The sequence below is a fragment of the Procambarus clarkii genome, chromosome 64 (assembly GCF_040958095.1).
Source record: "Procambarus clarkii isolate CNS0578487 chromosome 64, FALCON_Pclarkii_2.0, whole genome shotgun sequence".
Classification (NCBI taxonomy): Eukaryota; Metazoa; Arthropoda; class Malacostraca; order Decapoda; family Cambaridae; genus Procambarus; species Procambarus clarkii.
Window position 1 is genome coordinate 5,529,156 of NC_091213.1, and position 25,163 is coordinate 5,554,318.

At 46.8% G+C, this 25,163-nt stretch overlaps 2 protein-coding genes across 2 annotated transcripts in view; one reads left to right on the plus strand and one right to left on the minus strand.

The window, feature by feature from the left end:
- The window catches only part of LOC123768923 (uncharacterized), a 280,886-nt gene that overhangs the window by 117,677 nt on the left and 138,046 nt on the right, over nt 1-25,163 (plus strand). The gene's annotated exons all lie outside the window — the stretch shown is intronic.
- The window catches only part of LOC123769051 (golgin subfamily A member 6-like protein 22), a 38,617-nt gene continuing 33,097 nt past the window's right edge, over nt 19,644-25,163 (minus strand). The window contains exon 2 of the mRNA XM_069309028.1: nt 19,644-20,857. Within this exon, the coding sequence (XP_069165129.1) occupies nt 19,644-20,857 (1,214 nt within the window). The remainder of the gene's footprint in view (nt 20,858-25,163) is intronic.

Here is a 25,163-nt window from a genome sequence, read left to right on the forward strand (position 1 = left end):
CAGGTACTCTGAGAGAGAACTCTATCAACATCAGAGGCCCGAGACTGTTCAACACGCTTCCGCTACACATAAGGGGCATAACTGGCCGACCCCTCACAGTGTTCAAGAGAGAACTATCAACATCAGAGGCCCGAGACTGTTCAACACGCTTCCACTACACATAAGGGACATAACTGGCCGACCCCTCACAGTGTTCAAGAGAGAACTATCAACATCAGAGGCCCGAGACTGTTCAACACGCTTCCACTACACATAAGGGACATAACTGGCCGACCCCTCACACTGTTCAAGAGAGAACTATCAACATCAGAGGCCCGAGACTGTTCAACACGCTTCCACTACACATAAGCGACATAACTGGCCGACCCCTCACAATGTTCAAGAGAGAACTATCAACATCAGAGGCCCGAGACTGTTCAACACGCTTCCACTACACATAAGGGGCATAACTGGCCGACCCCTCACAGTGTTCAAGAGAGAACTTGATAAGCACCTCCAAAGGATACCTGATCAACCAGGCTGTGACTCATACGTCAGGCTGCGAGCAGCCGCGTCCAACAGCCTGGTTGACCAGTCCAGCAACCAGGAGGTCTGGTCGAGGACTGCTAATCACCTTTAAAAAATGATGTGTGCTGCTACTGCGACGAATGAGAGAGAAGGAGAGAGAGGGAGAGAGAGAGGGAGAGAGAGAGAGAGGGAGAGAGAGAGAGAGGGAGAGAGAGAGAGAGGGAGAGGGAGGGAGAGGGAAGGGTAGTGGAGATGGGGAAGGGTAGGGAGGACACATCAGTATACAGGGGGGGGGCGGGGGAGGGGGTGCGGTTTAAGATGCGCGGTGATACAGAAGATCTCAAGGTCTTATGTTTACGTGGAAGGAGGACCTTGCCGTCATTATCCATGTTATCACTGTCTGTTATCTCTTGCTGGTGTTATCAACCGTCGTCGTCACTGTGGTGGTAGTGGTGGTAGTAGTGGTGGTAGCATTAACGTGTACCAGATGTCTAGGGCTAGAGGAATAACTGCGTGTTTGAGTTCGAATCCCCACTTGGGGCGAGTCATGTTCTAGGTGCAGTGAGTTGGGGACCTCACAGTACCTCTGACTGTGACCCACTCACAGTACCTCTCACCGTGACCCACTCACAGTACCTCTGACTGTGACCCACTCACAGTACCTCTCACCGTGACCCACTCACAGTACCTCTCACCGTGACCCACTCACAGTACCTCTCACCGTGACCCACTCACAGTACCTCATTGTTGTCCTCACAGTAAGTAAGCTTCAGCCACTCAGAGACCAACACTTCCAGAAGTCAGCTATTAACAACATCTTTAGTTATAATCTGTGGTGATTAGTTGTAATCTGTAGTTTAGTAATTCTTTACTACCACAGCTGACAAGATTGTCTTTTGGTATCCATATTTCCTCGTGAGATTACTCCTAATGTGTGAGGATAAATTAAGACAATTGCCTCGTTTAGGAGACCGGTTATACACTCCAGAAAATGGGGTTTGGGTGATTTGCTGCCTCGTAACTTGACCAACATGAGAGGTGTTGAGGTGTTTGAGGGGGTGTTGAGTGATACCTGGTTGATACCTGGTTGATGGGGTTCTGGGTGTTCTTCTACTCCCCAAGCCCGGCCCGAGGCCAGGCTTGACTTGTGAGAGTTTGGTCCACCAGGCTGTTGGTTGATGGGGTTCTGGGAGTTCTACTCCCCAAGCCCGGCCCGAGGCCAGGCTTGACTTGTGAGAGTTTGGTCCACCAGGCTGTTGGTTGATACCTGGTTGATGGGGTTCTGGGAGTTCTTCTACTCCCCAAGCCCGGCCCGAGGCCAGGCTTGACTTGTGAGAGTTTGGTCCACCAGGCTGTTGGTTGATACCTGGTTGATGGGGTTCTGGGAGTTGTTCTACTCCCCAAGCCCGGCCCGAGGCCAGGCTTGACTTGTGAGAGTTTGGTCCACCAGGCTGTTGGTTGATACCTGGTTGATGGGGTTCTGGGAGTTGTTCTACTCCCCAAGCCCGGCCCGAGGCCAGGCTTGACTTGTGAGAGTTTGGTCCACCAGGCTGTTGGTTGATACCTGGTTGATGGGGTTCTGGGAGTTGTTCTACTCCCCAAGCCCGGCCCGAGGCCAGGCTTGACTTGTGAGAGTTTGGTCCACCAGGCTGTTGGTTGATACCTGGTTGATGGGGTTCTGGGAGTTGTTCTACTCCCCAAGCCCGGCCCGAGGCCAGGCTTGACTTGTGAGAGTTTGGTCCACCAGGCTGTTGGTTGATACCTGGTTGATGGGGTTCTGGGAGTTGTTCTACTCCCCAAGCCCGGCCCGAGGCCAGGCTTGCACACTTAGTGTTACTGTCTGAGACTCGTGAAGGAGAAGAAGCGACGTGTCTGTGACAAGTGTCGCAGTTAGCCGCCTTGCTCAGTTGGCACTTGTAAGCTAAGAACTTCTCTACCTGTTCCAAGCTGACCTGCAGGTGCCTACCCTGCCTCACACCTCACAATTTGTAACGAAATTGACCAATTCGTTAAAAAAAATCGACGTTAAAAAGCCTGGCTACCTTGAGGTTACCTTGAGGTACTTCCGGGGCTTAGTGTCCCCGCGGCCCGGTCGTCGACCAGGCCTCCTGGTTGCTGGACTGATCAACCAGGCTGTTAGACGCGGCTGCTCGCAGCCTGACGTATGAGTCACAGCCTGGTTGATCAGGTTGATCAACCTGGCTAAGGTTAGGCGAGTAGCTACTTCCTTTGTTTCTTGCTAGGCGAAACAGTTGCATTCTTGACTGAGTGGCCAATGGCGTAGCCCGTCCTCCTAACGCTCCCCCAACGTCATGAAACTGTCGCACTAAAGTGCCCTTATCCTAACCTACCAGAGGACCCAAAACAGAAAACGGGACAGTACGTCAATTTCGCCAGCCGCTTCCATTTTCTAGTACGACAATTTTGTTGGCCTTAGGTAACGCATACGTCAATAATGCGACGTGCTATTAAGACGCGTTGCATGGCAAGGGTCGAGGCCTGCATCTCCCGGGTGACGTCTGGTGACGTCTGGTGATGTTTGGTGACGTCTAGTGACGAAAGGTGACGTCTGGTGACGTCTGGTGACGTCTAGTGACGAAAGGTGACGTCTGGTGACGTCTGGTGATGTCTGGTGACGTCTGGTGACGTCTGGTGACGTCTGGTGATGTCTGGTGACGTCTGGTGATGTCTGGTGACGTCTGGTGATGTCTGGTGACGTCTGGTGACGTCTCGTGACGTCTGGTGACGTCTGGTGATGTCTGGTGATGTCTGGTGACGTCTGGTGACGTCTGGTGATGTCTGGTGACGTCTGGTGATGTCTGGTGACGTCTGGTGATGTCTGGTGACGTCTGGTGATGTCTGGTGACGTCTGGTGATGTCTGGTGACGTCTGGTGATGTCTGGTGACGTCTGGTGATGTCTGGTGACGTCTGGTGATGTCTGGTGACGTCTGGTGATGTCTGGTGACGTCTGGTGATGTCTGGTGACGTCTGGTGACGTCAGGTGACGTCTGGTGACGTCTGGGAGAGGTGTCCTTGGAGTCATCCTTGAGAGTGTCTTGTCATGGACTCCGCTGCCCACCTTGCCCTTGACCCACTTGTCAAATCTGTCACCTGTCTGGCCACGTCTGTGGTAGACAATAATAACAAAATATGTTCACTGTGTCTACCTCTACCTCTACCTCTGCCATGTCAACGGGAGAATTGTCGTCGTCCTGCATCTACTCATGGTTGCTGTTATAGGTCGTTACAAGGTCCATGGGTTATCTTGAGGTTATCTTGAGGTTATCTTGAGATGATTTCGGGGCTTTAGTGTCCCCGCGGCCCGGTCCTCGACCAGGCCTCCACCCCCAGGAAGCAGCCCGTGACAGCTGACTAACACCCAGGTACCTATTTACTGCTAGGTAACAGGGGCATTCAGGGTGAAAGAAACTTTGCCCATTTGTTTCTGCCTCGTGCGGGAATCGAACCCGCGCCACAGAATTACGAGTCCTGCGCGCTATCCACCAGGCTACGAGACCCCTACACACAGTGGTTCACAGGGGTGGTGTTACCTACACTAACCCTTCCACCAGCTGCCCATCACCACCTTTCCCTTTCTCTGTGTGAGGGAGGACCCTGAGTGCCCGCCCCCTGGGACGGCACTCAGAGGAGTGACCCCTGGCACAGTGCCAGGCCTCAGGAATGCTTCCTCTCAGCGACATTTTATTAATACCACAGCGTACGCACCACCACCCCCGCCCCCCCCTCACCCACCCCAGGGCCATACACACACACACACACACACACACACACACACACACACACACACACACACACACACACACACACACACATGACAGAGCCCAGTAGGCTCAGGAACCTGCACATTAGTTGACTGACAGTTGAGAGGCGGGACCAAAGAGCCAGAGCTCAACCCCCGTAAGCACAATTAGGTGAGTACACTATGGTGTGTGTGTGTGTGTGTGTGTGTATACTCACCTATTTGTACCTGCAGGATCGAGCATTGACTCTTGGATCCCGCCTTTCCAGCCATCGGTTATTTACAGCAATGACCCCGGTCCCATTTCTCTATCATATCCTTTTTTTAAAATTATGAATACAGTTTGCTTCCACAACCTGCTCCTTAAGTGCATTCTATTTTCCACTACTCTCACGCTAGAAGAATGTGTGTGTGTGTGTGTGTGTGTGTGTGTGTGTGTGTGTGTGTGTGTGTGTGTGTGTGTGTGTGTGTGTGTGTGTGTGTGTGTGTGTGTGTGTGTGTGTGTGTGTGTGTGTGTGTGTGTGTGTGTGTGTGTGTGTGTGTGTGTGTGTGTGTGTGTGTGTGTGTGTGTGTGTGTACTCACCTAATTGTACTCACCTAATTGTGCTTGCGGGGGTTGAGCTTTGGCTCTTTGGTCCCGCCTCTCAACTGTCAATCAACTGGTGTACAGATTCCTGAGCCTACTGGGCTCTATCATACCTACATTTGAAACTGTGTATGGAGTCAGCCTCCACCACATCACTTCCTAGTGCATTCCATTTATTAACTACTCTGACACTGAAAAAATTCTTTCTAACGTCTCTGTGGCTCATCTGGGTACTAAGTTTCCACCTGTGTCCCCTTGTTCGTGTCCCACCCGTGCTGAAGAGTTTGTCTTTGTCCACCCTGTCAATTCCCCTGAGAATTTTGTAGGTGGTTATCATGTCTCCCCTTACTCTTCTGTTTTCCAGGGATGTGAGGTTCAGCTCCTTTAGCCTTTCCTCGTAGCTCAATCCTCTCAGTTCCGGGACGAGCCTGGTGGCATACCGCTGAATCTTCTCTAACTTTGTCTTGTGTTTAACTAGGTATGGACTCCAGGCTGGAGCTGCATACTCCAGGATTGGTCTTACATAAGTGGTATACAGGGTTCTGAAAGATTCCTTACACAAGTTTCTGAAGGCAGTTCTTATGTTGGCCAGTCTAGCATATGCCGCTGATGATATTCTTTTGATGTGGGCCTCTGGGGACAGGTTCGGTGTGATATCAACCCCCAGATCCTTCTCTCTATTTGATTCTTGCAGGATTTCCCCTCCCAGATGATACCTTGTGTTCAGCCTCCTGCTCCCTTCGCCTAATTTCATCACCTTACACTTTCCAGAGTTGAACTTCAGCAGCCATTTTCTAGACCATTCCTCCAGTTTATCCAGGTCATCCTGTAGTCTCTGTCTATCTTCATCCGTCTTGATTCTTCTCATAATTTTTGCATCATCAGCAAACATCGAGAGGAATGAGTCTATACCCTCTGGAAGATCGTTCACATATATTAGAAACAGGATGGGTCCAAGTACTGAGCCCTGTGGGACTCCGCTGGTGACATCTCGCCACTCTGATGTCTTCCCCCTCACCGTTACTCGCTGTTTCCTGTTGCTTAAGTACTCCCTTATCCACTGGAGCACCTTCCCTTTTACTCCTGCCTGTTGCTCCAACTTTTTTAACAGCCTTTTATGGGGTACTGTGTCGAAGGCTTTTTGGCAATCCAGGAAAATGCAGTCGGCCCACCCTTCTCTTTCCTGCCTAATTTTCGTTGCCTGGTCATAAAATTCTATTAACCCTGTGAGGCACGATTTACCATCTCTGAACCCATGTTGGTGGTGCGTTACAAAGTTATTTCCCTCCAGATGCTCTACGAGCCTTTTCCTCACGATCTTCTCCAGCACCTTGCATGGTATACAAGTTAAGGAAACTGGCCTGTAATTCAGTGCCTCTTGCCTGTCACCCTTTTTGTATATTGGGACCACGTTAGCTGTCTTCCAACTTTCTGGTAAGTCTCCTGTTTCCAGTGACCTGTTATACACCATAGAGAGTGGCACACTTAGTGCTTCTGCACCTTCCTTTAGTATCCATGGTGAGATTCTATCAGGCCCAACAGCCTTTGTCACATCTAGCTCCAGCAGACACCTTTTGACCTCATCACTGGTGAGGTCAAATTCCTCCAAGGTTTCCAAGGTTGCCGCCTCCTCATTTAGTGCAGGGGCTTCTCCTTGTTCTATTGTGAAGACCTCCTGGAATCTCTTGTTGAGTTCTTCACACACCTCCTTGTCATTCTCTGTGTATCTGTTCTCCCCTTTCCGCAGCTTCATCACTTGTTCCTTCACTGCTGTTTTCCTCCTGATATGGCTGTGGAGCAGCTTTGGTTGGGTCTTGGCTTTACTCGCGATGTCATTTTCAAACTGTCTCTCTGCTTCCCTCCTCACTCTGATGTACTCATTTCTGGCCCTCTGGTACCTCTCCCTGCTCTCTGGTGTTCTGTTATTTCTGTAGTTTCTCCATGTTCTTTTACTCAGTTGTTTCGCTACCTTACATTCCTGGTTGAACCATGGGTTTTTCTGTTGTTTTTCGTTTTTCTCCTTTTGGACGGGGATAAACCTGTCTGCAGCTTCCTGGCACTTTTGGGTGACAATATCCATCATGACCTGCACATTCTTGTCTCTAAGTTCTGTTTCCCATGGTATTCCCATTAGGAAGTTCCTCATCTCGTCATATTTTCCTCTTCGGTAATTCAGTCTTTTCCCCTCCACTCCCATCCTTGGATAGGTTATCCCTACCTCCACTAAGTACTCAAAGGTCAGTACACTGTGGTCACTCATTCCTATGGGGGCTTCAACTTTGACTTCCCTTATTTCTGACTCATTTAGGGTGAATATTAAGTCGAGTCTAGCTGGTTCATCATTGCCTCTCATTCTTGTGGGTTCCTTGACATGCTGGCTCAGAAAATTCCTTGTTGCCACTTCCAAGAGTTTAGCTCGCCACGTATCTGCACCACCATGTGGGTCCCCATTCTCCCAGTCTATCTTTCCATGGTTGAAATCACCCATGATTAAGAGTCTTGAGCCATTCCTGCAGGCAACTGAGGCTGCTCTCTCTATTATATTAATAGTTGCCATGTTGTTCCTATCAAACTCCTGTCTAGGTCTTCTGTCATTTAGGGGAGGGTTGTAAATGACTGTCACTATTATCTTAGGTCCACCCATTGTTATAGTTCCTGTTATGTAATCTCTGAATCCGTCACAGCCCGGAATTTCCATCTCATCAAAACTCCAGTCCTTCCTTATCAGCAGGGCCACTCCTCCACCTCCTCTCCCTTCCCTCTTCTCTCTCTGTGTGTGTGTGTGTGTGTGTGTGTGAGAGTGTGGGAGGAGGCAATGTCTGCCTCCATTGTCAGGAGGCAGTAAACAGGTTTATCCCTGCCCACAAGACAAGAAATAAGCAAAAGAAGAATCCGTGGTTTAACAGAGCAAGTATGGAAACAAATGAAAGGAACAAAAGGGTGTGGAGGAACTTCTGAACTAATTTAACAGCAGCACAGAATAGGCAGGTTAGGGGAGGGGATCAATGGATTTGTTAAAGGACGGAGCACAGCAAATTGTATAGTTAATTACTTGGCTAATGACACGGCTAGGTACTCTGTATTTGTTGACATCAAAGGAGCCTTCGACAAAGCACAGGGGATTGCGATCCTGGACGAGCTTGCATGCATGGGTGTCAAGGGGAGACTCATGAAATGGGTTGAAGACTACCTCACAGGAAGGAAAGCCAAGGTTTGCTTCAATGGAGCAGTCTCCAGAACAATGAGTATGGAACTCGGGACCCCGCAAGGCGGAGTCTTAAGCCCTACACTATTCAATGTACTTATGAACGCCATTGCAAATATTGATTTTCCGGAAGGAACACAACAAGTGGGATATGCAGATGATGTCCTAATACAAGCTCCCACCTTGGGAAAAATTGAACAGTCCATTGAACTCCTCGGAAGGAAATGTATTGAGCTCGGTTTCACTCTCTCCACAAACAAGACGAAGGCATACTCCCATCACAAGCGGAGAGCAAATGAAGAACTGCAAATTAATGGTGTAACACTTGAATGGGTTGACCACTATCGGTACCTTGGCGTCACTGTCGGCTCTAACAAGGGGAAGAAAGAGGAGCTCAATCAACTCATAGGAACATGCAAAAGTCGACTCAGGGCACTGAAAGCTATGACCTGGAATGGACATGGAGCCTCTATTGCTGTGCTTAAGATGATGTACACAGCCTATGTGCGCTCCGTCATAGACTATGCCGCACCAGTTCTGTGCACCTACTCCCAAAGCGATATGGAAAGGCTGGAAAGCATTCAAAATGAAGCCATGACAATCATTCTTTGAGTTCCAAGAACTGCCAAAACGTCTAATCTACGAGAGGAGTTGTCCCTTCCCAGTGTTAAAAGCAGAATTCAGGAGCTGAATGCTAAGCTTGCAATTAGGATAGCCAGAGATCCCCATTACAATGATATTGCTAAGAAAAAACTGAGTTTTGTGCTACTTTCAGGGGGAAACAGGAGAAGCAAAAAATGGCATCACAGATCAGTCTGCTACCTTGAAGAGCTTCACCTGCTTGAGCAAGCCCGTGAGCTCCTGCCTGTAGAGAGGTTACCTCCCTGGGAGGATGACTCATGCAAGATCATCATCATTGAAATAGCAACGAAAAAATCCAACATGTTACCACAAGAAATGAGGCACAAGTATCTCGAGGAAATTTATAAAGAAGCCGGAGATGAACTAGATCAAATCTACACTGACGGGTCATCTAATCCTGTCAATGGCAGGGCTGGTGCAGCATACACGGTAATCAAGGATAATACCTTCCAACGCAGAAATGAAGAAAAAGCACGTATTGAGAACTATGCCTCTTCAACACAAGCAGAGTTAACTGCCATTGTTATGGGGTTAAGATTCCTTGAACGGAACACTAATGGCGCAGTGATCTGCACTGACTCAAAAGCAGCGCTACAAAGCCTTACTAAGACTCCGGCAGATAATCCTGCGATAGTCGCTGAGATCAAGAGAGCTGTGAGAGTACTTACCAATCAGGGAAGAGTCGTCAAGTTTCTGTGGATCCCCTCCCATGTTGGAGAGCCCCTCCCATGTTGGGGATCCCCTCCCATGTTGGGGAGCCCCTACCATGTTGGGGAGCCCCTCCCATGTTGGGGAGCCCCTACCATGTTGGGGAGCCCCTACCATGTTGGGGAGCCCCTCCCATGTTGGGGAGCCCCTCCCATGTTGGGGAGCCCCTCCCATGTTGGGGAGCCCCCTACCATGTTGGGGAGCCCCCCTCCCATGCTGGGGAGCCCCTCCCATGTTGGGGAGCCCCCTACCATGTTGGGGAGCCCCTCCCATGTTGGGGAGCCCCCTACCATGTTGGGGAGCCCCTACCATGTTGGGGATCCCCCTACCATGTTGGGGAGCCCCTACCATGTTGGGGATCCCCTACCATGTTGGGGATCCCCTACCATGTTGGGGATCCCCTCCCATGTTGAGGAGCCCCTACCATGTTGGGGATCCCCTACCATGTTGGGGAGCCCCTCCCATGTTGGGGATCCCCTCCCATGTTGGGGAGCCCCTCCCATGTTGGGGATCCTCTCCCATGTTGGGGATCCCCTCCCATGTTGGGGATCCCCTACCATGTTGGGAAGCCCCTCCCATGTTGGGGATCCCCTACCATGTTGGGGATCCCCTCCCATGTTGGGTATCCCCTCCCATGTTGGGGATCCCCTCCCATGTTGGGGATTCCCTACCATGTTGGGAAGCCCCTCCCATGTTGGGGATCCCCTACCATGTTGGGGATCCCCTCCCATTTTGGGTATCCCCTCCCATGTTGGGGATCCCCTCCCATGTTGGAATATGTGGGAATGAACGAGCAGATGTGCTGGCTGCTGAAGGCGCTGAAGGAGACCATATTGAATACTTCATACCCAAGACTCTACTACAAATTAGAGGTATTGTCAGGCAACATCACCGTGACAAGGTAACTGAGGAAAGGAGGATAGAAGCACAAACCAGTGAATCTGTACGATGGTACAACATGGTTGCAGCTGGCAATCCCAATCATTAGGGCCGAAGAGGAGGAGGACGAGGGAGAGAATCAGTAATAGCGAGAATCCGTCTTGGATACAAATATCCATGGAGATTCGGAATGGAAATAACAGTTGAGCAGCGGAGTTGCAGAATCTGTGGTGAGAGTGACGGACACCGCCTTGACCACTATCTACGTGAATGTGAACACCTGCGAGACATTAGGAATATGTGTAGAATAATAAACCCCACATTGTTTGAGTTAGGAAAACACTATTTGTCAAATATTAAAACTGTTCTTAAAAGATTCCCCCATTTTGCACCCCCAAGATAACGTAAGATTTTAAGGGTTGAGAGATGTTACTTTTCTTGTTTGAGGAGCTGTTCACTTGAGACAGTGAAGCAAGTCCCAGCTGTGTCTGGGTACAAATGACAGGATGAACAACCCAGTGGGATTTCTTCCTATTGGGGAGTGTTGTATATGCTGCTATGGCGGTGTGTCCACTCACAAGATGAGTGGCGCTGCCCAATACTGTCACTATGGTGGTGTGTCCACTCACAAGATGAGTGGCGCTGCCCAATACTGTCACTATGGCGGTGTGTCCACTCACAGGATGAGTGACGCTGCCCAATACTGTCACTATGGCGGTGTGTCCACTCACAAGATGAGTGGCGCTGCCCAATACTGTCACTATGGTGGTGTGTCCACTCACAGGATGAGTGGCGCTGCCCAATACTGTCACTATGGCGGTGTGTCCACTCACAGGATGAGTGGCGCTGCCCAATACTGTCACTATGGCGGTGTGTCCACTCACAGGATGAGTGACGCTGCCCAATACTGTCACTATGGTGGTGTGTCCACTCACAGGATGAGTGGCGCTGCCCAATACTGTCACTATGGCGGTGTGTCCACTCACAGGATGAGTGACGCTGCCCAATACTGTCACTATGGCGGTGTGTCCACTCACAGGATGAGTGACGCTGCCCAATACTGTCACTATGGCGGTGTGTCCACCCACAGGATGAGTGACGCTGCCCAATACTGTCACTATGGCGGTGTGTCCACTCACAGGATGAGTGGCGCCGCCCAATAAGCTCGCCCCTCGGGGCAAAATTTAAATTTAGCAGAAAGCAGAGAGAGATACCAGAGAACCAGGAATGAGTATGTTAGAGTGAGAAGAGAAGCAGAGTGACAGTATGAAAATTATATAGCAAATAAAGCCATGACCGAACTAAAACTGCTCCACAGCCACATCAGGAAGAAAACAACAGTGAAAGAACAGGCGATGAAACTTAAATCGAGTGAGGACAGACACACAGAGAATGACAAAGAGGTATGTGATGAACTCAACAAGAGATTCCAGGAGGTCTTCACAAAAGAACAAGGTGAAGTCCTTGAGATATAAGAGGTGGCAGCAAACCAGGAGGCCTTGGAAGGGTTCGAAATTACCAGAGAGAAGGTTAAGAGGCATCTGTTGGATCTGGACGTGATAAAGACTGCTGGCCCGGATGGAATCTCACCATGGGTACTGAAAGAGTGTGCAGAAGCCCTTTGCTTCCCACTTTCCATAGTGTATAGTAGGTCACTGGAGACGGGAGACCTACCAGAAATATGGAAGACGGCGAATGTAGTCCCAATATACAAAAAGGGTGACTGACAAGAGGCACTGAACTACAGTCTAGTGTCCTTGACTTGTATACCTTACCTTGAGGTTACCTTGAGGTGCTTCCGGGGCTTAGCGTCCCCGCGGCCCGGTCGTCGACCAGGCCTCCTGGTTGCTGGACTGGTCAACCAGGCTGTTGGACGCGGCTGCTCGCAGCCTAACGTATGAGTCACAGCCTGGTTGATCAGGTATCATTTGGAGCACCAGGTGTGCTCATCACCTTGAAGAGCGTTAAGCGGGGCACCATAGAGCAAAGTACCCGGCAATACAGTACCTAACCTAACCTAACCTAACCTAACCTAACCTAACCTAACCTTCCCTAACCTAACCTAACCTAACCTTCCCTAACCTAACCTTCCCTAACCTAACCTAACCTAACCTAACCTTCCCTAACCTAACCTAACCTAACCTTCCCTAACCTAACCTAACCTTCCCTAACCTAACCTAACCTAACCTAACCTATATGATGGTCGATGGTCAAGTAGGAAGGGTAGTTGTGACCCTTGACGGGAACTTATCAACAGATGCCCCAAGAGCGGGATACAACTGTCATGTGGGGCACCGTGCCCAGGAGGCCAGCCTGTCAAGGAATGGCTGCCAAGGGCAATTAGGTGTCAACTACAGCTGGACAAACACTTCACGGCCAATGTGACAAGGCCATTTTTTTTTTACTGGCTGACGACTGCATCTTTAAACAATATGGTATACAGGGATACTGTATGTATACAATGGTAATACAACACACGTACCATGGTGATACAACACACGTACCATGGTAATACAACACATACCATGGTAATACAACATACACCATGGTAATACAACACACACCATGGTAATACAACATACACCATGGTAATACAACACACGTACCATGGTAATACAACACACACCATGGTAATACAACACACACCATGGTAATACAACACACACCATGGTAATACAACACACACCATGGTAATACAACACACACCATGGTAATACAACACACACCATGGTAATACAACACACACCATGGTAATACAACACACACCATGGTAATACAACACACACCATGGTAATACAACATACACCATGGTAATACAACATACACCATGGTGATACAACATACACCATGGTGATACAACATACACCATGGTAATACAACATACACCATGGTAATACAACACACACCATGGTAATACAACACACACCATGGTGATACAACACACACCATGGTGATACAACATACACCATGGTAATACAACACACACCATGGTAATACAACACACACCATGGTAATACAACACACACCATGGTAATACAACACACACCATGGTGATACAACATACACCATGGTAATACAACACACACCATGGTAATACAACATACACCATGGTAATACAACATACACCATGGTGATACAACATACACCATGGTAATACAACACACACCATAGTAATACAACATACACCATGGTAATACAACATACACCATGGTAATACAACACACGTACCATGGTAATACAACATACACCATGGTAATACAACATACACCATGGTAATACAACATACACCATGGTAATACAACACACACCATGGTAATACAACACACACCATGGTAATACAACATACACCATGGTAATACAACATACACCATGGTAATACAACACACACCATGGTAATACAACACACACCATGGTAATACAACACACACCATGGTAATACAACACACACCATGGTAATACAACACACACCATGGTAATACAACACACACCATGGTAATACAACACACACCATGGTAATACAACACACACCATGGTAATACAACACACACCATGGTAATACAACACACACCATGGTAATACAACATACACCATGGTAATACAACATACACCATGGTAATACAACACACACCATGGTAATACAACATACACCATGGTAATACAACACACGTACCATGGTAATACAACATACACCATGGTAATACAACACACACCATGGTAATACAACACACACCATGGTAATACAACACACACCATAGTAATACAACACACACCATGGTAATACAACACACACCATAGTAATACAACACACACCATGGTAATACAACACACACCATGGTAATACAACATACACCATGGTAATACAACACACACCATGGTGATACAACACACACCATGGTAATACAACACACACCATGGTAATACAACATACACCATGGTAATACAACATACACCATGGTAATACAACATACACCATGGTAATACAACATACACCATGGTAATACAACATACACCATGGTAATACAACATACACCATAGTAATACAACACACACCATGGTAATACAACATACACCATGGTAATACAACACACACCATGGTAATACAACACACACCATGGTAATACAACACACACCATGGTAATACAACATACACCATAGTAATACAACACACACCATGGTGATACAACACACGTACCATGGTAATACAACACACACCATGGTAATACAACACACACCATGGTAATACAACACACACCATGGTAATACAACACACACCACGGTAATACAACATACACCATAGTAATACAACATACACCATGGTAATACAACATACACCATGGTAATACAACATACACCATGGTAATACAACATACACCATGGTAATACAACATACACCATGGTGATACAACACACACCATGGTAATACAACATACACCATGGTAATACAACATACACCATGGTAATACAACATACACCATAGTAATACAACATACACCATGGTAATACAACATACACCATAGTAATACAACATACACCATGGTAATACAACATACACCATGGTAATACAACATACACCATGGTAATACAACACACACCATGGTAATACAACACACACCATGGTAATACAACATACACCATAGTAATACAACATACACCATGGTAATACAACATACACCATGGTAATACAACATACACCATGGTAATACAACACACACCATGGTAATACAACACACACCATGGTAATACAACATACACCATAGTAATACAACATACACCATGGTAATACAACATACACCATGGTAATACAACATACACCATGGTAATACAACACACACCATGGTAATACAACACACACCATGGTAATACAACATACACCATAGTAATACAACATACACCATGGTGATACAACATACACCATGGTAATACAACATACACCATGGTAATACAACATACACCATGGTAATACAACACACACCATGGTAATACAACATACACCATAGTAATACAACACACACCATGGTAATACAACATACACCATGGTAATACAACACACACCATGGTAATACAACACACACCATGGTAATACAACACACACCATGGTAATACAACACACACCATGGTAATACAACATACACCATAGTAATACAACATACACCATGGTAATACAACATACACCATAGTAATACAACATACACCATGGTAATACAACATACACCATGGTAATACAACACACACCATGGTAATACAACACACACCATGGTAATACAACACACACCATGGTAATACAACATACACCATGGTAATACAACATACACCATGGTAATACAACATACACCATGGTAATACAACATACACCATGGTAATACAACACACACCATGGTAATACAACATACACCATAGTAATACAACACACACCATGGTAATACAACATACACCATGGTGATACAACACACACCATGGTAATACAACACACGTACCATGGTAATACAACACACACCATGGTAATACAACACACGTACCATGGTAATACAACACACACCATGGTAATACAACACACGTACCATGGTAATACAACATACACCATAGTAATACAACACACACCATGGTAATACAACATACACCATGGTGATACAACACACACCATGGTAATACAACATACACCATGGTAATACAACACACACCATGGTAATACAACACACGTACCATGGTAATACAACACACACCATGGTAATACAACACACGTACCATGGTAATACAACACACACCATGGTAATACAACACACGTACCATGGTAATACAACATACACCATGGTAATACAACACACGTACCATGGTAATACAACACACACCATGGTAATACAACACACACCATGGTAATACAACACACGTACCATGGTAATACAACATACACCATGGTAATACAACACACGTACCATGGTAATACAACACACACCATGGTAATACAACACACACCATGGTAATACAACACACGTACCATGGTAATACAACACACGTACCATGGTAATACAACATACACCATGGTAATACAACACACGTACCATGGTAATACAACACACGTACCATGGTAATACAACACACACCATGGTGATACAACACACACCATGGTAATACAACATACACCATGGTAATACAACATACACCATGGTAATACAACACACACCATGGTAATACAACACACACCATGGTAATACAACATACACCATGGTAATACAACACACGTACCATGGTAATACAACACACACCATGGTAATACAACATACACCATGGTAATACAACATACACCATGGTAATACAACACACACCATGGTAATACAACACACACCATGGTAATACAACACACACCATGGTAATACAACACACACCATGGTAATACAACACACACCATGGTAATACAACACACACCATGGTAATACAACACACGTACCATGGTAATACAACACACACCATAGTAATACAACATACACCATGGTAATACAACATACACCATGGTAATACAACACACACCATGGTAATACAACACACACCATGGTAATACAACACACACCATGGTAATACAACACACACCATGGTGATACAACACACGTACCATGGTAATACAACACACACCATAGTAATACAACATACACCATGGTAATACAACATACACCATGGTAATACAACACACACCATGGTAATACAACACACACCATGGTAATACAACACACGTACCATGGTAATACAACACACACCATGGTAATACAACATACACCATGGTAATACAACATACACCATGGTAATACAACATACACCATGGTAATACAACACACACCATGGTGATACAACACACACCATGGTAATACAACACACACCATGGTAATACAACATACACCATGGTAATACAACATACACCATGGTGATACAACACACACCATGGTAATACAACACACACCATGGTAATACAACATACACCATGGTAATACAACACACACCATGGTAATACAACATACACCATGGTAATACAACATACACCATAGTAATACAACACACACCATGGTAATACAACATACACCATGGTAATACAACACACACCATGGTAATACAACATACACCATGGTGATACAACATACACCATGGTAATACAACATACACCATGGTAATACAACATACACCATGGTAATACAACATACACCATGGTAATACAACACACACCATAGTAATACAACATACACCATGGTAATACAACACACACCATGGTAATACAACATACACCATGGTAATACAACACACACCATGGTAATACAACATACACCATGGTAATACAACATACACCATAGTAATACAACACACACCATAGTAATACAACACACACCATGGTAATACAACATACACCATGGTAATACAACACACACCATGGTAATACAACATACACCATGGTAATACAACACACGTACCATGGTAATACAACATACACCATGGTAATACAACACACACCATGGTAATACAACACACACCATGGTAATACAACACACACCATGGTAATACAACACACGTACCATGGTAATACAACACACACCATGGTAATACAACACACACCATGGTAATACAACACACACCATAGTAATACAACATACACCATGGTAATACAACATACACCATGGTAATACAACACACACCATGGTAATACAACACACGTACCATGGTAATACAACATACACCATGGTAATACAACACACACCATGGTAATACAACATACACCATGGTAATACAACACACACCATGGTAATACAACATACACCATGGTAATACAACACACGTACCATGGTAATACAACACACGTACCATGGTAATACAACACACGTACCATGGTGATACAACACACACCATGGTAATACAACACACACCATAGTAATACAACATACACCATGGTAATACAACACACACCATGGTAATACAACATACACCATGGTAATACAACACACGTACCATGGTAATACAACATACACCATGGTAATACAACATACACCATGGTAATACAACACACACCATGGTAATACAACATACACCATAGTAATACAACACACACCATGGTAATACAACATACACCATGGTAATACAACACACACCATGGTAATACAACACACACCATGGTAATACAACATACACCATGGTAATACAACACACACCATGGTAATACAACATACACCATGGTAATACAACACACACCATGGTAATACAACATACACCATGGTAATACAACATACACCATGGTAATACAACACACACCATGGTAATACAACACACACCATGGTAATACAACATACACCATGGTAATACAACACACACCATGGTAATACAACATACACCATAGTAATACAACACACGTACCATGGTAATACAACACACGTACCATGGTGATACAACACACACCATGGTAATACAACACACACCATAGTAATACAACATACACCATAGTAATACAACACACACCATGGTAATACAACATACACCATGGTAATACAACATACACCATGGTAATACAACACACACCATGGTAATACAACATACACCATGGTAATACAACATACACCATGGTAATACAACACACACCATGGTAATACAACACACACCATGGTAATACAACATACACCATGGTAATACAACACACACCATGGTGATACAACATACACCATGGTAATACAACACACACCATGGTAATACAACATACACCATGGTAATACAACACACGTACCATGGTAATACAACATACACCATGGTAATACAACATACACCATGGTAATACAACACACACCATGGTAATACAACACACACCATGGTAATACAACATACACCATGGTAATACAACATACACCATGGTAATACAACATACACCATGGTAATACAACACACACCATGGTAATACAACATACACCATGGTAATACAACACACGTACCATGGTAATACAACATACACCATAGTAATACAACACACACCATGGTAATACAACATACACCATGGTAATACAACACACACCATAGTAATACAACATACACCATGGTAATACAACATACACCATAGTAATACAACACACACCATGGTAATACAACATACACCATAGTAATACAACACACGTACCATGGTAATACAACACACGTACCATGGTAATACAACACACACCATGGTGATACAACATACACCATAGTAATACAACATACACCATGGTAATACAACATACACCATGGTGATACAACATACACATGTGTTGTGGAGAACATGTGACCACTGTTGAACATCTGCAACAAACGTGATGTTCAAGAATTTCAATTAAATTTATATATTATCTCTTTTTGTAGAATACTTTCACCACATTTTATTCTCTCGTGGCCACACCTGAGGCTCTGTAGGTCCTACTTTCTCTTGTGGCCACACCTGAGGCACTGTAGGTCCTACTTTCTCTTGTGGCCACACCTGAGGCTCTGTAGGTCCTACTTTCTCTTGTGGCCACACCTGAGGCTCTGTAGGTCCTACTTTCTCTTGTGGCCACACCTGAGGCTCTGTAGGTCCCACTTTCTCCTCTTGTGGCCACACCTGAGGCTCTGTAGGTCCTACTTCCTCTTGTGGCCACACCTGAAGCTCTGTGGGTCCCACTTTCTCCTCTTGTGGCCACACCTGAGGCACTGTAGGTCCTACTTTCTCTTGTGGCCACACCTGAGGCACTGTAGGTCCTACTTTCTCTTGTGGCCACACCTGAGGCTCTGTAGGTCCTACTTTCTCTTGTGGCCACACCTGAGGCTCTGTAGGTCCTACTTTCTCTTGTGGCCACACCTGAGGCTCTGTAGGTCCCACTTTCTCCTCTTGTGGCCACACCTGAGGCTCTGTAGGTCCTACTTCCTCTTGTGGCCACACCTGAAGCTCTGTGGGTCCCACTTTCTCCTCTTGTGGCCACACCTGAGGCTCTGTAGGTCCTACTTTCTCCTCTTGTGGCCACACCTGTTGCTCTGTAGGTCCCAGTTTCTCCTCTTGTGGCCACACCTGTTGCTCTGTAGGTCCTACTTTCTCCTCTTGTGGCCACACCTGTTGCTCTGTAGGTCCCAGTTTCTCCTCTTGTGGCCACACCTGTTGCTCTGTAGGTCCCAGTTTCTCCTCTTGTGGCCACACCTGTTGCTCTGTAGGTCCTACTTTCTCTTGTGGCCACACCTGAGGCTCTGTAGGTCCTACTTTCTCTTGTGGCCACACCTGTTGCTCTGTAGGTCTCACTTTCTCTTGTGGCCACACCTGTTGCTCTGTAGGTCCTACTTTCTCCTCTTGTGGCCACACCTGTTGCACTGCAGGTCTCACTTTCTCTTGTGGCCACACCTGTTGCTCTGTAGGTCCTACTTTCTCCTCTTGTGGCCACACCTGTTGCTCTGTAGGTCCTACTTTCTCCTCTTGTGGCCACACCTGTTGCTCTGTAGGTCCCAGTTTCTCCTCTTGTGGCCACACCTGTTGCTCTGTAGGTCCCAGTTTCTCCTCTTGTGGCCACACCTGTTGCTCTGTAGGTCCTACTTTCTCCTCTTGTGGCCACACCTGTTGCTCTGTAGGTCACACTTTCTCTTGTGGCCACACCTGTTGCTCTGTAGATCCTACTTTCTCTTGTGGCCACACCTGTTGCTCTGTAGGTCCCACTTCCTCTTGTGGCCACACCTGTTGCTCTGTAGGTCCCACTTCCTCTTGTGGCCACACCTGTTGCTCTGTAGGTCCCACTTCCTCTTGTGGCCACACACCTGGTAACGAGGTCACTGTCACTAACCAGTGAGTGACCTCCTGGTTAGTGACAATGAGTGACCTGCCTGGCACTCTGCCAGGGTGAGTGCCTCGTGGTACACCAGGCTATGAGTGCCGGCACTTGAACCACTCTTGCCTGGCCACCATTATCTATAGTGCCAGCCGCTGGCCTGGCACTCTCTCCGTTACTCACCGCAGAGTGCCAATATTAACAAGTGGCTCCCAGCAAACAGTGCCTAATAACTTTCGTCATTTTCGCACAGGTGATGAGACCTGGGGCGTGAGGTGGGTGTAATTACACTCAGGTTATCTTGAGGTTATCTTGAGAGGATTTCGGGGCTTTCAGTGTCCCCGCGGCCCGGTCCTCGACCAGGCCTCCACCCCCAAGGAAGCAGCCCGCGACAGCTGACTAACACTCAGGTACCTATTTTACTGCTAGGTAACAGGGGCATAGGGTGAAAGAAACTCTGCCCATTGTTTCTCGCCGGCGCCTGGGATCGAACCCAGGACCACAGGATCACAAGTCCAGCGTGCTGTCCGCTCGGCCGACCGGCTCCCAGGTAATTAGGTTTAGGTAATTAGGTAATTAGGTTTATCGAAGATAAGTTCCAGCTCATACGCTACGGAAAAAATGAAAATATAAAAACGGAAACCACGTACAAAACTCAGGCAAGTCATAACATAGAACGAAAAGGCAATGTAAAGGATCTGGGTGTACTCATGTCGGAAGACCTTACCTTTAAAGAACACAATAAAGTAGCCGTCACAACTGCAAGAAAAATGACAGGTTGGATAACAAGAACTTTTCACACTAGAGATGCTATACCGATGATGATACTCTTCAAGACGCTAGTGCTCTCTAAAGTGGAGTACTGCTGCACAATGACAGCACCTTTCAAAGCTGGAGAAATTGCTGACCTGGAGAGCGTGCAGAGATCCTTTACTGCTAGAATCCACTCAGTAAAACATCTAAACTATTGGGACCGACTAAAGAGCCTAAAACTGTGTTCTCTTGAGCGCAGGCGGGAGAGATACATAATAATTTACACATGGAAAATATTAGAGGGGCTGGTCCCAAACCTTCACACAACATACTGTAGTGAACGATATGGAAGAAAATGCAGAATAGAACCAGTGAAGAGCAGAGGTGCCATAGGCACAATCAGAGAACACTGTATAAACATCAGAGGTCCGCGGTTGTTCAACGTCCTCCCAGCGACTATAAGAAATATTGCCGGAACAACCGTGGACATCTTCAAGAGGAAACTAGATAGTTTTCTTAAAGGAGTGCCGGACCAACCGGGCTGTAGTGGGTATGTGAGCCTGCGGGCCGCTCCAAGCAACAGCCTGGTGGACCAAACTCTCACAAGTCAAGCCTGGCCTCGGGCCGGGCTTGGGGAGTAGAAGAACTCCCAGAACCCCATCAACCAGGTATCAAGCAACAGCCTGGTGGACCAAACTCTCACAAGTCAAGCCTGGCCTCGGGCCGGGCTTGGAGAGTAGAACAACTCCCAGAACCCCATCAACCAGGTACCAACCAACAGCCTGGTGGACCAAACTCTCACAAGTCAAGCCTGGCCTCGGGCCGGGCTTGGGGAGTAGAAGAACTCCCAGAACCCCATCAACCAGGTATCAACCAACAGCCTGGTGGACCAAACTCTCACAAGTCAAGCCTGGCCTCGGGCCGGGCTTGGGGAGTAGAACAACTCCCAGAACCCCATCAACCAGGTATCAACCAACAGCCTGGTGGACCAAACTCTCACAAGTCAAGCCTGGCCTCGGGCCGGGCTTGGGGAGTAGAACAACTCCCAGAACCCCATCAACCAGGTATCAACCAACAGCCTGGTGGACCAAACTCTCACAAGTCAAGCCTGGCCTCGGGCCGGGCTTGGGGAGTAGAACAACTCCCAGAACCCCATCAACCAGGTAGTTAACCAGGTCTGGGTTAATATAAAGCTCAGGAATGTAAGTTTAATAGAACTTCGGTTTCAACTCTCTTGACCATGACGTAGCTCAGTGGATTAAGGCAGTGTCTGGGATGCTCCCGGACGCAGGTTCGAATCCTCGTCACGGCCCTTGTGGATGTGTTCATTTGATGCATCACGCCGTCCACAGGACGGACATGGGGTCCACTACCACCCACAGGATGGACATGGGGTCCACCACCACCCACAGGACGGACATGGGGTCCACTACCACCCACAGGATGGACATGGGGTCCACCACCACCCACAGGACGGACATGGGGTCCACTACCACCCACAGGATGGACATGGGGTCCACCACCACCCACAGGACGGACATGGGGTCCACTACCACCCACAGGATGGACATGGGGTCCACCACCACCCACAGGACGGACATGGGGTCCACCACCACCCACAGGAGGAGCATGGGGGTCCACCACCACCCACAGGATGGACATGGGGTCCACCACCACCCACAGGATGGACATGGGGGTGCCAAATATATGAGCAAAAAGAACAAGGCCGGTTGACGTGGTTGACCTAGTTGGTGGGCAGACTGGAGGGCGGTTGGCGGTCGGCCTCTGAAGCATTTGGCGCCAAAAGCCACACCCTTCCCGCCTGTGGCCAGCCCTACTGGCCATCACCACACACACACACACACACACACACACACACACACACACACACACACACACACACACACATGTCAATGTTTGTCAATGTCAATGTTTGCGGATGACGCAAAATTAATGAGAAGAGTTGTGACAGACGAGGATTGTAGGATCCTCCTAGAGGACTTAAACAGGTTGCAGAGATGGTCAGGGAAATGGCTACTGGAGTTTAACACCAGTAAATGTAAAGTTATGGAAATGGGATCAGGTGACAGGAGACCAAAGGGACAGTACACAATGAAGGGGAACAGCCTACCTGTAACGATTCGAGAAAGAGACCTGGGAGTGGATGTGACACCTAATCTAACTCCTGAGGCACATATGAATAGGATAACGACAGCAGCGTACTCTACACTGGCGAAAATTAGAACTTCATTCAGAAACCTAAATGAGGAGGCTTTTAGGGCGCTTTACACTGCCTACGTGAGACCAGTCTTAGAGTATGCCGCGCCATCATGGAGCCCCCACCTGAAGAAACACATAAAGAAACTGGAGAAGGTTCAGAGGTTTGCGACGAGGCTTGTCCCAGAGTTACGAGGGATGGGATATGAAGAGCGTCTGAAGGAACTGAACCTTACGACACTAGAGAAAAGAAGGGATAGAGGAGATATGATAGGGACATATAAAATACTCAGGGGAATTGACAAAGTGGAAATAGATGAAATGTTCACACGTAATAATAACAGAACGAGGGGACATGGATGAAAACTGGAAACTCAGATGAGTCACAGAGATGTTAGGAAGTTTTCTTTTAGCGTGAGAGTAGTGGAAAAATGGAATGCACTTGAGGAACAGGTTGTGGAAGCAAATACTATTCATACTTTTAAAACTAGGTATGATAGGGAAATGGGACAGGAGTCATTGCTGTAAACAACCGATAGCTGGTAAGGCGGGATCCAAGAGCCAATGCTCGATCCTGCAAGCACAAACAGGTGAGTACAAATAGGTGAGTACACACACACACACACACACACACACACACACACAGTGGAGGTCGTCGAGGCTGACCAAGGTCGTTGAGAGATAAGACATGAGCAGCTCCCTAAAACTGCCCCCAAACACATCTTCAAGTTTATAATCTTTTACAAGAGAGGTTGATAAGCATCCCCCCCCCCTCCCAAAGGTCACCTGATCAACCAGGCTGTGACTCACCTCAACAACCCTTCCTCCTAGCATGATAGTACTGATGATAACTACACACATAGCTATATATATATATATATATATATATATATATATATATATATATATATATATATATATATATATATATATATATATATATATATATATATATATATATGTAACTGAAAACTCCACACCCCAGAAGGATTCGAACCCAGACAGCCAGGAGCACTATGCAACTGGCATACCCGGGGCACCTTAACCACTCTACCAACCATGACTGTACAAAAGACACTGGTAGCCGAAGCTATATCCCCACCGTCCCGACGGCACTTGGTGGTAAGCTTGGGCAT